At 37.9% G+C, this 13,141-nt stretch overlaps 4 protein-coding genes across 5 annotated transcripts; 2 read left to right on the top strand and 2 right to left on the bottom strand.

Annotated features, from left to right (window-relative positions):
• The first annotated feature begins 343 nt into the window (after window positions 1-343).
• LOC137944924 (ribonuclease 2-like) lies at window positions 344-3,589 on the top strand. The gene is made up of 9 exons (XM_068790741.1): window positions 344-553; window positions 1,138-1,166; window positions 1,276-1,349; window positions 1,432-1,533; window positions 1,653-1,656; window positions 2,449-2,540; window positions 2,740-2,904; window positions 3,014-3,116; window positions 3,272-3,589. The coding sequence occupies exons 1-9, from the start codon at window positions 357-359 to the stop codon at window positions 3,313-3,315; spliced, it is 810 nt and encodes a 269-aa protein (XP_068646842.1). The 5' UTR covers window positions 344-356; the 3' UTR covers window positions 3,316-3,589.
• Window positions 3,590-3,671: 82 nt separating this feature from the next.
• On the bottom strand, window positions 3,672-5,777 carry LOC137944897 (thioredoxin-like fold domain-containing protein MRL7 homolog, chloroplastic). The gene is made up of 5 exons (XM_068790695.1): window positions 4,985-5,777; window positions 4,698-4,782; window positions 4,486-4,597; window positions 4,230-4,348; window positions 3,672-3,872 (listed from the first exon to the last, which is right to left on the bottom strand). Exons 1-4 carry the CDS (start codon window positions 5,731-5,733, stop codon window positions 4,245-4,247), a joined length of 1,050 nt encoding a protein of 349 aa, XP_068646796.1. The 5' UTR covers window positions 5,734-5,777; the 3' UTR covers window positions 3,672-3,872; window positions 4,230-4,244.
• A 123-nt stretch (window positions 5,778-5,900) lies between these two features.
• LOC137944915 (FLUCTUATING-LIGHT-ACCLIMATION protein 1, chloroplastic-like) lies at window positions 5,901-8,694 on the top strand. The gene is made up of 6 exons (XM_068790729.1): window positions 5,901-6,417; window positions 6,522-6,624; window positions 6,714-6,769; window positions 7,925-8,089; window positions 8,196-8,312; window positions 8,438-8,694. Exons 1-6 carry the CDS (start codon window positions 6,106-6,108, stop codon window positions 8,573-8,575), a joined length of 891 nt encoding a protein of 296 aa, XP_068646830.1. The 5' UTR covers window positions 5,901-6,105; the 3' UTR covers window positions 8,576-8,694.
• A 44-nt stretch (window positions 8,695-8,738) lies between these two features.
• LOC137944903 (uncharacterized) lies at window positions 8,739-12,988 on the bottom strand. Of its 2 annotated transcripts, none has more exons than XM_068790707.1 (9): window positions 12,850-12,988; window positions 12,649-12,779; window positions 12,346-12,415; window positions 12,078-12,237; window positions 11,691-11,772; window positions 11,080-11,296; window positions 10,357-10,421; window positions 9,280-9,549; window positions 8,739-9,098 (listed from the first exon to the last, which is right to left on the bottom strand). In XM_068790707.1, the coding sequence occupies exons 1-8, from the start codon at window positions 12,884-12,886 to the stop codon at window positions 9,295-9,297; spliced, it is 1,017 nt and encodes a 338-aa protein (XP_068646808.1). In that variant the 5' UTR covers window positions 12,887-12,988; the 3' UTR covers window positions 8,739-9,098; window positions 9,280-9,294. The 2 variants fall into 2 exon arrangements, with proteins under 2 accessions (XP_068646808.1, XP_068646816.1); XM_068790715.1 differs by having other exon boundaries at window positions 8,741-9,098; window positions 12,649-12,745.
• Window positions 12,989-13,141: the final 153 nt, after the last annotated feature.

Genomic DNA, 13,141 nt, shown 5'->3' with positions numbered 1-13,141 from the left:
ACAATCTACCAAACTTACCTGAGTAAAGTGATTGAGTGGTCGAAATCCATGTGGAAGGTAGAGCACCCGTAGAAGAAGCGGACATCCCGATAGGGAATATTTCCTTGTTCTTGTGTAAGATTCCCTCTAATCATTGGAAACCGATTACCGACTCCGAACATCACGAAATATCTCTTGGTCTTCGAACTCGACGACGGGTATCCTCGTGTCCGCTTTACCGCGTTTTTCTAACTCTGACGGGAAGAGGAAGAGCTGCGATTGGTGGAGACTCGGATGGGTCACCCCACACTAATTATTGCTTTTCCTTTCATAAAAACAGGAGAGTCAAATCGAAACTGGCGAAGAAGGCTGCAGAGATGGCGTCTCTCGCGGTTGCAGGGGGAGCCATCTCCACATCTATCTCATTTGTTCTCCTTCTGATGCTTTCACTGTGCCCTCATACCTTTTGCGAAGAGCAGAGAGAGTTTGATTATTTTCTTCTTGCGCTTCAATGGCCCGGTACACTCTGCCAGAGAACCCGACATTGCTGTCCCTCCAACGGATGCTGCAAAAGGCATGACTAAGCAACTCTTTTCTCATTCTTTTCTTGTTCTGTCAGCTTTTTCTTTGTGATTGCGGGGAACGATGGGTGGATCCAATATTTGGGTAAAAACTCAGAAGCCATTTTTCATTTGCTGGTTTCTTTCCGGTTGATCGCATAGACTGTTACTTTTGTTGTTCGCAGATGGATAGATTTATAAAGTCCAGTTTCCTTTTCTTTTATTCTGTTCCAGGTGATTTTTTTATTTTTATTTTTTGTAAATTTTGTTGGATAGGCTTATTTTAAAATCTCATTCTTTTATCCAATATTGGTTTTGTTGGTGTCCTGTTATTCAATAATTACCTCTTTTTTTTCTTCTCCTCGAAGTCTGAGCTGGAACAGTACGAATCTGCATTTGGTTAGATAAACAGTTAATTGGGTCTTCTATCAGTTAGTTTTCCATTTCTTTGTTTAATTTGCCCCATGACAGTTATCAGGTTAGTTTTTTAATTTTAGTTTTAATTTGCGGACTTCGTTTGTTCCATCTATACTGCTGATGTTATTAAATGTTATGAAAATAAAATTAACGCAACGTTTATCTTTGGTTTATTTTGCAGCTCTGCTGCTACTTCAGAATTTACAATACGTGAGTGTAACCTAGTATCTTTGAGATGTTCTCTTGTGTTTATGAAAATCTTGGAATGATCTAACACATCCTCAAATCATTGTTTCTGTCCTGAACTTCTGTGTTAAAGATGGTCTTTGGACTGATTATGATGATGGATCTTGGCCTTCGTGCTGCAGTGGATCTGAATTTGACATACATAAGGTGCATTTGTCAATTGAACAATTTCATTGTAGTCCACTGCGTTTAATATCACATCTAATCCTTAGGTGCTTAATCATTGTAGATCAAGCCACTCATTGAGATACTCAACAAGTACTGGCCATCCTTAACTTGCAGTTCTTCATCAAACTGCCATGGTGGGAAGGGATTGTTTTGGGCGCATGAGGTGGTGCTGACATTGGCGTTCTGTATTTCCTTTTCTTTATCTACTAATTGACTCGACCCTGACAATATTTTCTTCTGATGTCCTTACTATGCATGGTTTGGCTGGATTTACAAGTGCAGTGGGGTAAGACTTCTTTCTTGATTTTGATTTTAGTTGTTTTCATTGGACCGTTATGGGAATAAAATATCTTGAAATTTTAATGCCATTTATTCTTAAAAAAATAAACTTGTAATGTCATGCCAGAAGGTCTCTTTTGCCTTTTAGTACTGTTGAATAAGTTCCGGGATCCCTTATGCTTTTGCAGTTTGTTCCATGTATTCTATATTTCAAATTCTATTATGAATACGTCCAGGCCTGGACATCCCAGTTACAAAAAAACAGAGTATTTATAGAGTTCTGAGTTGTTGTCAAAGATCAAATAAGAACAGTTATATACAGTTCTGAGATTGAGTTGTGTAATTTCATGTACGAATTTTCTCATGAGCCAATTACTTTCAGAAATATAAATTATGTATGGAAGGGGTTACCTAAGAATGTATAAGAGCTGAATTATTCCTTCACAGGCTAACTGCTCCATTCCAAGTCTTGATCTACAAAAATCCTATATATCATGAAAAAATTTCTAGTCTATCATATACTAGGAGCTTGGAAATTCTTGATCATTTTCCGTTTCTGGAATTTGTTTTCATATTATCTTCCAGCACAGCTCTGTGATCCATTATGTTCTATTTCGAGCTGGTATTTGTGAGCTTTTCTTTTTTTGTTGGGCAGTGAATATTTATAATTTAAGGTATTATGCAATGGGGTAAAAGGCGATTTTCCATGAACTAAGGACTGGCATATTTTAGATTTGTTTTGGTGTAACGGTGCTTCATTGCCATGATCTTATCTTACTGGGTAACTAATTTTTTGCAGAAAAGCATGGGACCTGTTCATATCCAGTAATTAAAGATGAGTACAGCTACTTCAAGACAGCCCTTGATCTCTACTTCAAATTTAACATTACGGTCAGTTAAAAATTGATGACATCCATTAGTTTTAGTTACTCAGTTTAATGTATACTAGGTCCATGGATTTTTCTCGACTTTCCAAAAGTGGATCACATGAGATTTAAAATAAATATGCTTACAACTTCCAAGTTATATTATGATGTATGATGACTGCCTAGCAATTTTATTTACTGTGACTTCATTGTGTGCACACCAGAAAATTCTGAATGACGCTGGATATGCACCGACAAGTAATAGTGAACATTATCCTTTGGGAGACATTGTTGCTATCATAAAGAAAGCGGTGGGGTCATTGCCCATACTGGTCTGTTCTCATAGTGCTGTGGAAGAACTCAGGATATGCTTCCATAAAGATTTCACGGTTAGGATAAAGTTCTTCTCCTTGGAAAACCCATTATCAAGCAGTTTTGGTTTATATTACCTGGATTTCAAATCTAAATTATGTAAGACCTTCTTATGGTTTTTTCCAGCCACGGGATTGTGGGGTTCTGTCTATTGGTCAAGACAACGTGATGGGTTCAAGAAGTTCATGCCCTAGATACATCAGTTTACCGGAGTACAAGCCAAGTTATCGTAAGTTTCTGTCATAAATTTCATTTTCTGTAGAACAATTCTCATCAGAATGACTTCCTAAACGATCCACTCTTGCATTTTGCATGGTTTTTCAGTATCATTTGTTGTTGTAGTTTAGATTTCTAATATCATCTGCTTACATTTGGCTTTGTCAGTTCTTGAAGGTGTAAATTCAGAACTCCAGTGGTCATATTCTTGAGGCTTTCAAACTTCTTGTACAGCAGAGATTTTAATAAGAGGCATCTGGTGACATTAGTCTATAAATTGAAAGATTCTGTAAACAAATAATTATATAAAAGGACCAGTTAATGAAACTGGCCATCAGTGCTCGGTGTCCATGATTACTTCGAAAAGGCACAGCAGTGGAACTGTATGTATATTCATATGTCATCTTTAGAAGGTCTTTGTTGTTTTTACAAATAAACCATCTGCTTATTTTGAAGTACAGTGCTGAGTGTTCACTTGTGACCAAATCTTTGTAAAAGTAACCTGTGTTTAATTCCACATCAGTCATATCTACCAATCTGGTCATAAGAACTTTTTTATTAAAGCAGAAAACAAGAACGGCAACAGTCTAGAGTCCTTTTTGGTTGATAACTTCAGGTTCTTAGACAGCCAAGCCACCAAAGCCATTTCCAAAGATAGCCAAGTAGTCGATTTCGAGAGGTACCAACCAATCTTCAAACTAATGTAGCATGATTGAACGTTCTTGTTGAGCAATCAAATGAGCTATCTGGGCACTTGAAGTAGTCATAGCTACAATGTAAATGCACAAAATATTACCACAAAATGTAACCAAGGTACAAATAACGATGCCAGTTATACTTGCAGTCTTTGAGTCCTAAGCCTGACACAGGGCTATGTCAGGTGATAACTGGCATAAAACACTCAACCAATATGAAAAAGTCTTCTACAAGCCTCAAAGTTTGTCTTTGATTTCAATGCGCATAAATGGCTTGGCATAAAATGATCAGTATGGCACCATTATTCCCACTCCCAAAAGAAAAATCCCAGAAGAACTCATCATTTCCCTAAGTTTTCAACAAAGTAACAAGAATAACAAGCTACTATTTTGAAGCTGGAAGCAAAAGAAGATTAGGGAATTAGAAGCACCTGTCGTAAAACTGATCAGTATTTTGGAGCAACAGCTGCATCATCAATCCACAAAGGTTTCTTTGCATTGTAATAGAAATGTGCAATCATCTGCACCAATTCATCTGCTGTTCTGATCTCTGGACATGCGAAAAACTATGTTAACAGACAACAAAACAAACAGGGAACTTTTGACCTTATGAACTTCCAATCAGTAAGCAATCTCAATTTAAACACTTTTCGCGAGTATTATTTTAGAATTTTGAACAGGCTTTACCTTTCTCCCTGTACAAAACTTTGTTTCCTCTTAGAAATAACAGTTGTGGGCATTCTTTGACTCTAAGAGCGTAGGCCAAGTCTCTCTCAATGTTTATATCAATCTTCACTGTCTGCTTGTATTCATTCCATTCATCAGGAAAAAATATTGAAATTAATTAAATGGGTTAGAGAAAATAAAATTTGAGTAATTGGGATAACAAAAACCAATACCCGAGGAGGTAATCGATCTTTTGCTTTCCAGTAAACCTTGAATGCCTTCTCCAGCTCCTTCAAAAGCTTCCAATTTTCTGTTGCCCTGCACATTAGAAGTTCAAATAGAAAATAGCGAATAAATGAAGAGAACGCAGGAAACAATTGTTTTTACATTTTATTCGAAAAACACCAAATGGTGGGACAACATAGACGATTACCACCATGAATTAAGCTAAAAGCCCTCATAGAATCAAGAAAAAGAAAAAGGATAAAAAATAAATTAAGTTGATAATCAGAAGGAATACCTGTTGTACCGCTCAAAGACGAGGACAATCAAGGGACTGGGATGGAACGCAAAGCTCTCCCATTCCAAGCAATTAATTTCCTTTATCCAAGAATCATCCAGCTCTCCTTCCCAATCAATCTCAACTCCGTTTTCAACCACATTTTTTATTGAATGCTTTTCAAAATACTCCGAAGCTCGAATTCCCCAACCAACATCAGCATCCAGGGGCCAGTCAGGATCATCTTCCTCAACCATTTGTTTTTTCCCCTTATCCCTTTTTCCCTCCCTATCATCATCATCATCATCATCTTCACCTTCGTCTCTCTCCTCCGCCCTGGACTTCAGAACCTCCCCTTTATCATCCAGAACGCCCGAACCCTGCTTTCTTATTTCAGAAAACGTGCGCTCAAGGGAATCCCGCACGAAATCCTCCACCGCAGCGGCCTCACTCCTCCGCCCTCGCCTGGGTTTCCGTGGTTTCGTGGTGAGTAGGTCTTTCTCTTTATCCTTATCGGAGACCTCAGTCTTTCCTAAAGAAACTTTGGGTTTCTGACGGGGATTCGTCCCTCTGGGTTGAGGATCGGGAGGGTTGGAGTCAGAGGATGCCGAAACAGAGACCAGAAGATGATGAGAGCTGCGACTCCTCCGAGAGCGGAAGAAGTAGACGCCATGAGAGCTGCAGCTTTGGTATATGTGACCAGGACTCTTCGAACAGCTGGAAGAGAAGACTGCTCTCTGTGCGAAATTTGTTTGAAGCAGCAACGACATTTCCCTAGCTGTTTCTCCTACAGCCTCGTCTTTCCACTACTACTGCGTCTGCGTGCAGATTTTGAACAGAAGAATATCGTCAAAACGGGAGAGGAAGTTACGGAAACACCCTTGTCCGGTACACTTGAATCGGGTAACCTACGTTCGGAAGTGGTGGATGTATCGCCGATACGTATCGGATTCAAAGGTAACCGATCCGGGTCCTAAACCGCCTCCCTACCGCTATTTTTAAAGAAGTACAGGATCTCATATTTGGAGGAGAGGAGAGACTCGCTGTGAGAACCTGGCAACGGGGAAAAACTGCAGAAGATAGAAGAAGAAGAAGAAGAAGAAGAAGAAGAAGGGAAAGAGGGAGCGAGAAATTGAAAGAACATGACGACGGGTGGAGTCATGGGCGGCTCTGACTTCCGATCGAATTCGTCGGAAGATGATTATCCGAACTATCCCTCGACATGTCCTCACTGTTCGCAATCGATATGTACTTGTTATTCCCGTTTACCCGCATCGTCCCCATTGGGTGATAGGACTAACAAGGATAAATCCTCCTCATCATTCTGTCGCAGTAAGTGCGGGTTCCTGATGGGGGCGGTGGCTTTGTTTTTCCTTTTGCCTAGGCTTGCGGATGTGATTTTTGGTCCTCATGGTGCACCGGAACAGAAGATGACGAGTGTGATTAAGCTTCAGGTAGTATCTACCTAAGGTTTGAATCATTGATTTTATATGATATGAGCTTCAAATTTTGTGTACTTATTTGTTTAGTGTGACGATTTTTGGTTCTGAATCTTCAGGTAGGTTTATCTGGGGCAGCATCGACGCTTCAGAGAGATCTTAATCTAATTGCTGAAACTGCAGACACTTCCAGTCGGGAGGGATTTAGCCTGGTCTTGAAAGGTAAAGCACGTGATTAGCATTAATCACAAGAATGTTTTAGCAATATCTTAGTTTCTAGTTGCGTTTGGTGATTCATTTTTTTGTTACAGAGACACTGTTAGCTTTGCTTCGGCATCAACCATATTGCCTCTACGGTTTCTCCTCTGTGAGCAAAATCTTATTGTTCTTGAGTACAGTATAAAACATTTCTTTCCTTCCTTTTGGGATGACATAAATTGGCTACTTTGATTGAATAAGATATTGTAGTTCAGAAATTTTGAAAATTAGCCTTGAAGTATCTTTTCTTTTATGCAGTTATCCTTTATATCAGATTACTCTCATCAGAGAAATATGATGCTCCTGTCTCGGATATAATTGTCTATTTTTCTGATCTTGATTTCATTGAACTTGTTATTTAGCTTCTGGTTTAGATATATGCAAAGGATTCATGTGGCAGTGGTTCAATATCAAGTAGAGACAGCTGCTCACTGTAGACTTTAAAGTCTCATAAACTATAAAAATAAGTTAAACTTTGATAGGAAAGTTACATTTTTCTGCTTAGTCCTACATTGTTGAAGACTCTGCATTTGGATTATTTCCTGTAGAAAGGTTATTGTGTAATATATTGATCTATATTACACGGAATTGCAGCCCTGCACCTGCTTTACATTACCTGCTCTAATCAACAACCCTACTAACAGGGTAGGGATTTGCTGAAACAACAAATACTTGTGCCTCTAAAACAGAAGCATGTGAGTAGTCCTCTAACTAGGAATCCACTGGCCTTTGTATCAGAGGTCGTAGGCATTTTTTTGTTGCCTCAATAAATCCCAACTTGTACTAAAGACATAGGAGTACTTAGCGTAATTACAGTTCCTCCCTATGAGTTCTTTGGTTTAGGTTATGTTTGTCGATATCCCTACTTGCTAAACCCAATGCTTCTTTTTATACTGGCACATGTTTATAAAAAAAACAATGAAATAGCAAGTCGTTTAAAATTATTTTGAACAAGTAATTGAAACACTAAATCGAATTTTTTAGGTTCTGACATTGAACTGGAAAATACTCTGCTTTGCTATTCAGAAGGGAAAAAAAAGGAATCTTGGTAGTATTTATCTATGTTGGGTAAAGCTAGTGTTTTAAACTTGTTTGTGGTTGACTTTCTACAATTTAAATTACAGAACTGTTTATATTTAGTGATTCTGTATCTTTGAATTTTCCTATTGACTCTCTTTTTTCTGACTTTGCCTTGCATGGTAAATTCCTTTTGTTTGGATAATAATGTACTGAGCTTCTGTACCTCCAAAACACAATTATACAGATTGATATTAAAGAGAATCTTGAAGATGGGAAGAAATGGTTTGATCAACTCTTCGAGGAAGAACGTCAAAAGATTGATGAGGTGACAATTGTTAATGTGAATGGCAGGAAGAAGCAAAGCAGTGCCAGTGACGGTCGCAAGGCATCCAGCAAAGAGTACATTGTGGTATCCTTAATGGACCAACATTGTCTAAATCTAAAGCATCAAATTTTGGAACTAAAGATTTTTATAGGTTATTGCTGAGGCTAAAATCAAAGTGTTCCTTTTCCAGGTAACTGCCCTGGTGGCGACTAATGGAGTTTATGAACCCCCTGTCGTTGTTGATGGCAAAGTAGACTTGAAGCAAATGTTGGAAAAACTAGGCTCAGTGCCTACCAAGATTAATCTGGTATTGAAAATCTGTCTTTTTTAGTTCAGTACAAACTCACAGAGAGTGCAATTTTCAAAAACCTCTTTCATATTCAATATATTCTGATTACCATATGCATTGCTTTGGGGAAAACTCTGTTGCAGGCTGTTCAGGTTCTATGGACTCCTCGAACTGAGAAAGACACGCTTTCAAGATACGAGTTACTCGAGAAATATCCCCTCTTGGAGCAGAATTCATATGATGGCCACAACATAGCTTTCTTTAACAACAGGAGAGGTTAAGTTGTTGAAACTGTTTGTACATTATTATACCCACACATGGTGTTCACAATTATATTGTAAATATGTTGCGAGCAAAACATTCAAAAAATATATTTTTATTTGAAAGAATAAAAGTTCTAATCGAACCAAGAAGGTTTATTTCACTATTTGGCGTTTGCAATTCTCCTAATGGAAACAAGGGAAGTGCAAAAACTAAGTATAGTATGGTTTAATTGAAGAATGAAAACTAAGTATAGTATGCTCAACATGAAGTATGAGCAATGTCTTGGTCAGTTCTTTCAACACCAGTAAAGAAGAAAAAGCAGTTCACAAGACAGCTGAAGGTTGCAAAGTTATTCAGTAATTCAATGCTTGTGATATGCTCCTACAAGATTCAGAGTAAGTTCACCATCGCCATTTCTTTGAGTCGAAGGAAAGCAAGGGTGCAGATGTGTTTGAGAAGTTATCTGTTCCTTTGATAACCAGCAAATCCAATCTCATTACTAGGGCATTGCCAGCCATGGGGTTTGGCGGGGAGAGATGTCTGTAGAAAGGTAAAAACAATTTGTAGCTTCAATTTGAATATTATAAAATCATGGCAGCAATTCAACCAACAAAACAAGAGATCCAATTGGAACTACTCAGGTTTATTGCATATATTTATTCAAGCAAGTTTATTAAACGTCTAGGTAAATGCAGAAACGTGAAGATGGACTATTTCTTACCAAGATTAAGTGATGCTACCACTGGAAGGCGGGTAAGACATAAGTTGGATAAGCATCATACTCTGATATTAGAGATTCAAGAGCACTTGGTTGAGCAACGTCCCCAAAAGAAACAAGTCCCAGCTCATTGGCATGGATACCTCCAGTGATGAAGGCTGATTGAATTCCAGATACATTTGCACCCTTTATATCATGATGGAGAGAATCACCCACAGCAATACAATCACAGGCCTCAACACCAGCCATGGCCATTGCAGATTTGTATATAACCTAGCGGAGTTTTGATAACCAAGAAGTGTTAGACAATATAAACAGGAAAAAAGGTACGACTTATGTGAAGAAGAACTATAATAAGCCCTGAAGCTGAGATTCAGGTAATTCTGCATATGAATCTCTTAGAATTCAGAAGAAGCTACACTTCCTATCTATGAGAGGCTATGGCCCTATTAGTGCCTTTTCCAGGAAACGTTGGAAAGATATTTCTAGTAGAAATACGTTTCCAATGACAATTAGTGTCTCATGTTTCCTGGAAACATTTTTCTAGTTGGAAGTTTTTATCAGGAAATCATAATAATTTTCCAGGTAAGATTTTCAAGTCAAAATAGGCCTGAAAACCATGTGAAATTTTTTTAAATAAGTATATGACAATTGATGTTGTAATATTTTCAACACAAGATAATTTTATATTTAACAATTTATTTTATTGAAAATTTATCGGATAAGGATGGTAATGTATGAGATTGATTATTAATTTTCATTTATTTCCTTGGAAAAAGGCACTAACAAGTCCATTTATAAAAATGGTCCCTAGAAACGTATTTCAACTAGAAATGCCTTTCTAGCATTTCCTGGAAAAGGCACTAACGGGGCCTTAATTTTCCTTGAAAATTTCTAAAATTTTCCATATAATTTCCTAGTAAAGCACTAATAGGAATTTATCTGAAGGTTTATTGAAAATGTGTATCTTATGGAAAACATTTCTAGCTTTTCCTGAGATATAAATTTCCAACCAGAGGCACTAATGGGGCCTATAATTTTTCAAAATAAAGAATTGTTACAGGATACTGTTTCACATACCTCATCTGGTTTTCCCATCCATTTCACTTCACCACCAAGCTTTTCATACTTGGCAGCCAAAGTACCTAACACAAACACAAGTGCGCATCTTACAAACCTTCTTAAGAAATAAGATAAATAAAAGCAAGTAAAAGAATCGCCAGAAACGATAAACGCATCGCAGAAGAATAGCTTCACCAATAGGCAAAAGATTCTATGTTGTAAGTACTTTGAGAACTTCTTTTTGTGTCAATAAGTGTGTTCCACAACTAGAAATATAGACTTTAACCTAGGCAAGTGTTGGTAAAGAATAACTTTATGAACAACTTCTTCAAGGCATGATTAGTTTTTCACATAACATTTTTAACTTTGTTTGATCTCAATACAAAGTACATCAGCATATAACAGTGTCAGTAAAATAGGGTCAAACAGAAAAGGGAAAAATAGGCTTCATAAAAAAATAAAAATAAAAATAAAAAGAGAGAGAAACAAAAAAATAACTCGATAGAAAAGTGCTTAGTGTCAAATGCACTGGAACAGTTTTCCTTGTATCTTGAAATAAGCACAAGACGACAAGACATGCTATCTTCAACAAGGTATTAACTTTTCTGCAGTTTTGCTTTTCTCAGATTTTTTTTCTGCACCATTGGAGGGAGCATCAAATATCATGTCCACATTAAACATTTAGGAAAGATTGGATGATTCAAATTAAACAGATTCCAATTAATGAGGCCTGCACCTTACCAGGCATGACCAGCAGGGCTCTAGCTTCAACAGTAACAAAATCAGGATTTGCTACAACCATAGGAATTTTCTTTAAAGCACAGCCCTCCAGTATCTTCTCAAGATCCTCAAGTTTCATTGGAAGTGCATCACCAGAAGGGAGGCCAAGGGCTTCAGTGCCATGAGCTAGAATGAAATCTGCATCTTCAATGTTTTCCACAACTTGCAAGTCTAAACCCTACAAGACAAGAACAATCACAATCGCAACAGAACAGGCCATCACATAGTGTGTTTCTTTCAAGGAGAAAATGTTACTAGGAGAAACTGAAACTACAAAAGTTTATAGCTACAAAAATAAAAATAAAAATAAAAAAAAGCCTTGGGCTTAGGACACCCATGAGAGAGGTGGAATTCCTGGGAGGGTTAGGGAAAAAATAATTAAGGAATGATTCATCTTTAAGAAAAAATAATCCAGTTCCATCTCAAAGGCAAGTATTCCCCCTTTAGGTCAGCTAGTATCCACCCATGATCAAAACCATGATCTAAATAAACTATTTTCAGATATACAACCTACAAGGAAAATAAACGAGATGGCAACAAATTCAAAACATTTTTTGAAGGAAGTGTCCTGCCTCAAGAGATATTGCGCCACGATCACTCCATGTCATGTGTATGCAGGAGTTTCCAAGTTTAGCAAACCACAAATCATCCCTCCTGTTCATTATACAAAAGAAAACTAATAACAAACTAATTCCCTTAATCAAGGAGAAAATCTTGAACATAAAGAAGCATCACTACAAAAGGGATTTCATACTAGAACATAAATGTGTTGAGCCTTTCTGAGTGTGTCTATGGATATCCATACAGAAACATAAATATTCTTTGTGTTTCGTGGTTCTCTGTCTGCCTCAGTGTGAGTGTGTGTATAATGTGTAGTGAGTGGGAAAGAGAGAAAGAGATCAGAAGCTTATTTGTATCGATCCGCATAGTAAATATCAGTTCCTCTCGAACTGACAAACCTGGCAAGGTACTGATGTGTCAATTCCCCACTTGTGATGGCCCCAAGAAACAGAGACGAATCAAACCCTAGGCTTTTCATTTTCTCTATGGTTGTAGATGCACGCCTGGATGAATTGCTTATAATCACCAACTTAACTCCCTGACTCGCAAGCTTTTCTACTGTCACAAGGTGCAGCAGGCTTCAACCAAAGAATCACAAAAACAAAATAAAAGCTAAACTACCAACCAGTAAGCTTACCAATTACCGAACTTTACAAACTAACATACACGTTGAAATCGCCCCAGGGTAAGGCTGCTTTCCATCGTGAAGGACACCAAACTGGTCTAAGAACCAAGCCTGCAAACACGGGAATAAAAAATGATTCTTTTACAAATCCTATTATTGTTTTCTATTATATGTGAGGGAAAAAATGGTATAAGAGGAAGAATTTACGCCAAAAAACAAAAGAACAATCTAAGAATAATTACAATTTAGAAAATGTAGATGTCCATAGTACGAATGAATCAAATCGGTTGACCTTCACTTCAAAAGGAACGGAAGCAGGAAAAAGGAAAACAGCGGAGTTTTACCTTGAAGTGAACCCTGTCGGCTAAGGCTCGAAGTCCATTCAAGCTCTGGAAAACGTGCATCTCTTTTCCAGAAATAGAAGACTTGGGCACCATTTTCCTGCGCAACAGATGATTCTTACCTCCACAAGTGCCTGCAAATGAGTGAAAGATCAGAAATTGAACGCGAAACGGAAAAGTTCTCTTTCTGTTTGCATTATTTACCAAATTGTGGGAACCGCAAGCGAGCAGCCGAAAACATATCTGCAATCAGGAAGAATTTGTAGTTCACTTCTCTGCAGCAGTTCACCCTCGATAGCCCAAGTCTGGAGGAACTTCTGCAGTGGAGCGTCGATGGGTTCTATTGAAACCGGGCTCCCTGTAGGCCCAATACCTCATAATACTTTAAAATCCAAGCACTGAAATATTTTTATATTGGGCTAATCGGCCGATACGATTCGGCACTGGTACCCGAAACCACATACGCATTACGATCTGAACGATCCTTATCTTTCAA

Source organism: Aristolochia californica, unplaced genomic scaffold (assembly GCF_029961685.1).
Source record: "Aristolochia californica isolate CCGP_79_NKW_82.1479 unplaced genomic scaffold, dmAriCali1.0.hap1 SCAF_1, whole genome shotgun sequence".
In the NCBI taxonomy this organism is placed as follows: domain Eukaryota; kingdom Viridiplantae; phylum Streptophyta; class Magnoliopsida; order Piperales; family Aristolochiaceae; genus Aristolochia; species Aristolochia californica.
This window is presented reverse-complemented; position numbering and strand designations above follow the sequence as displayed.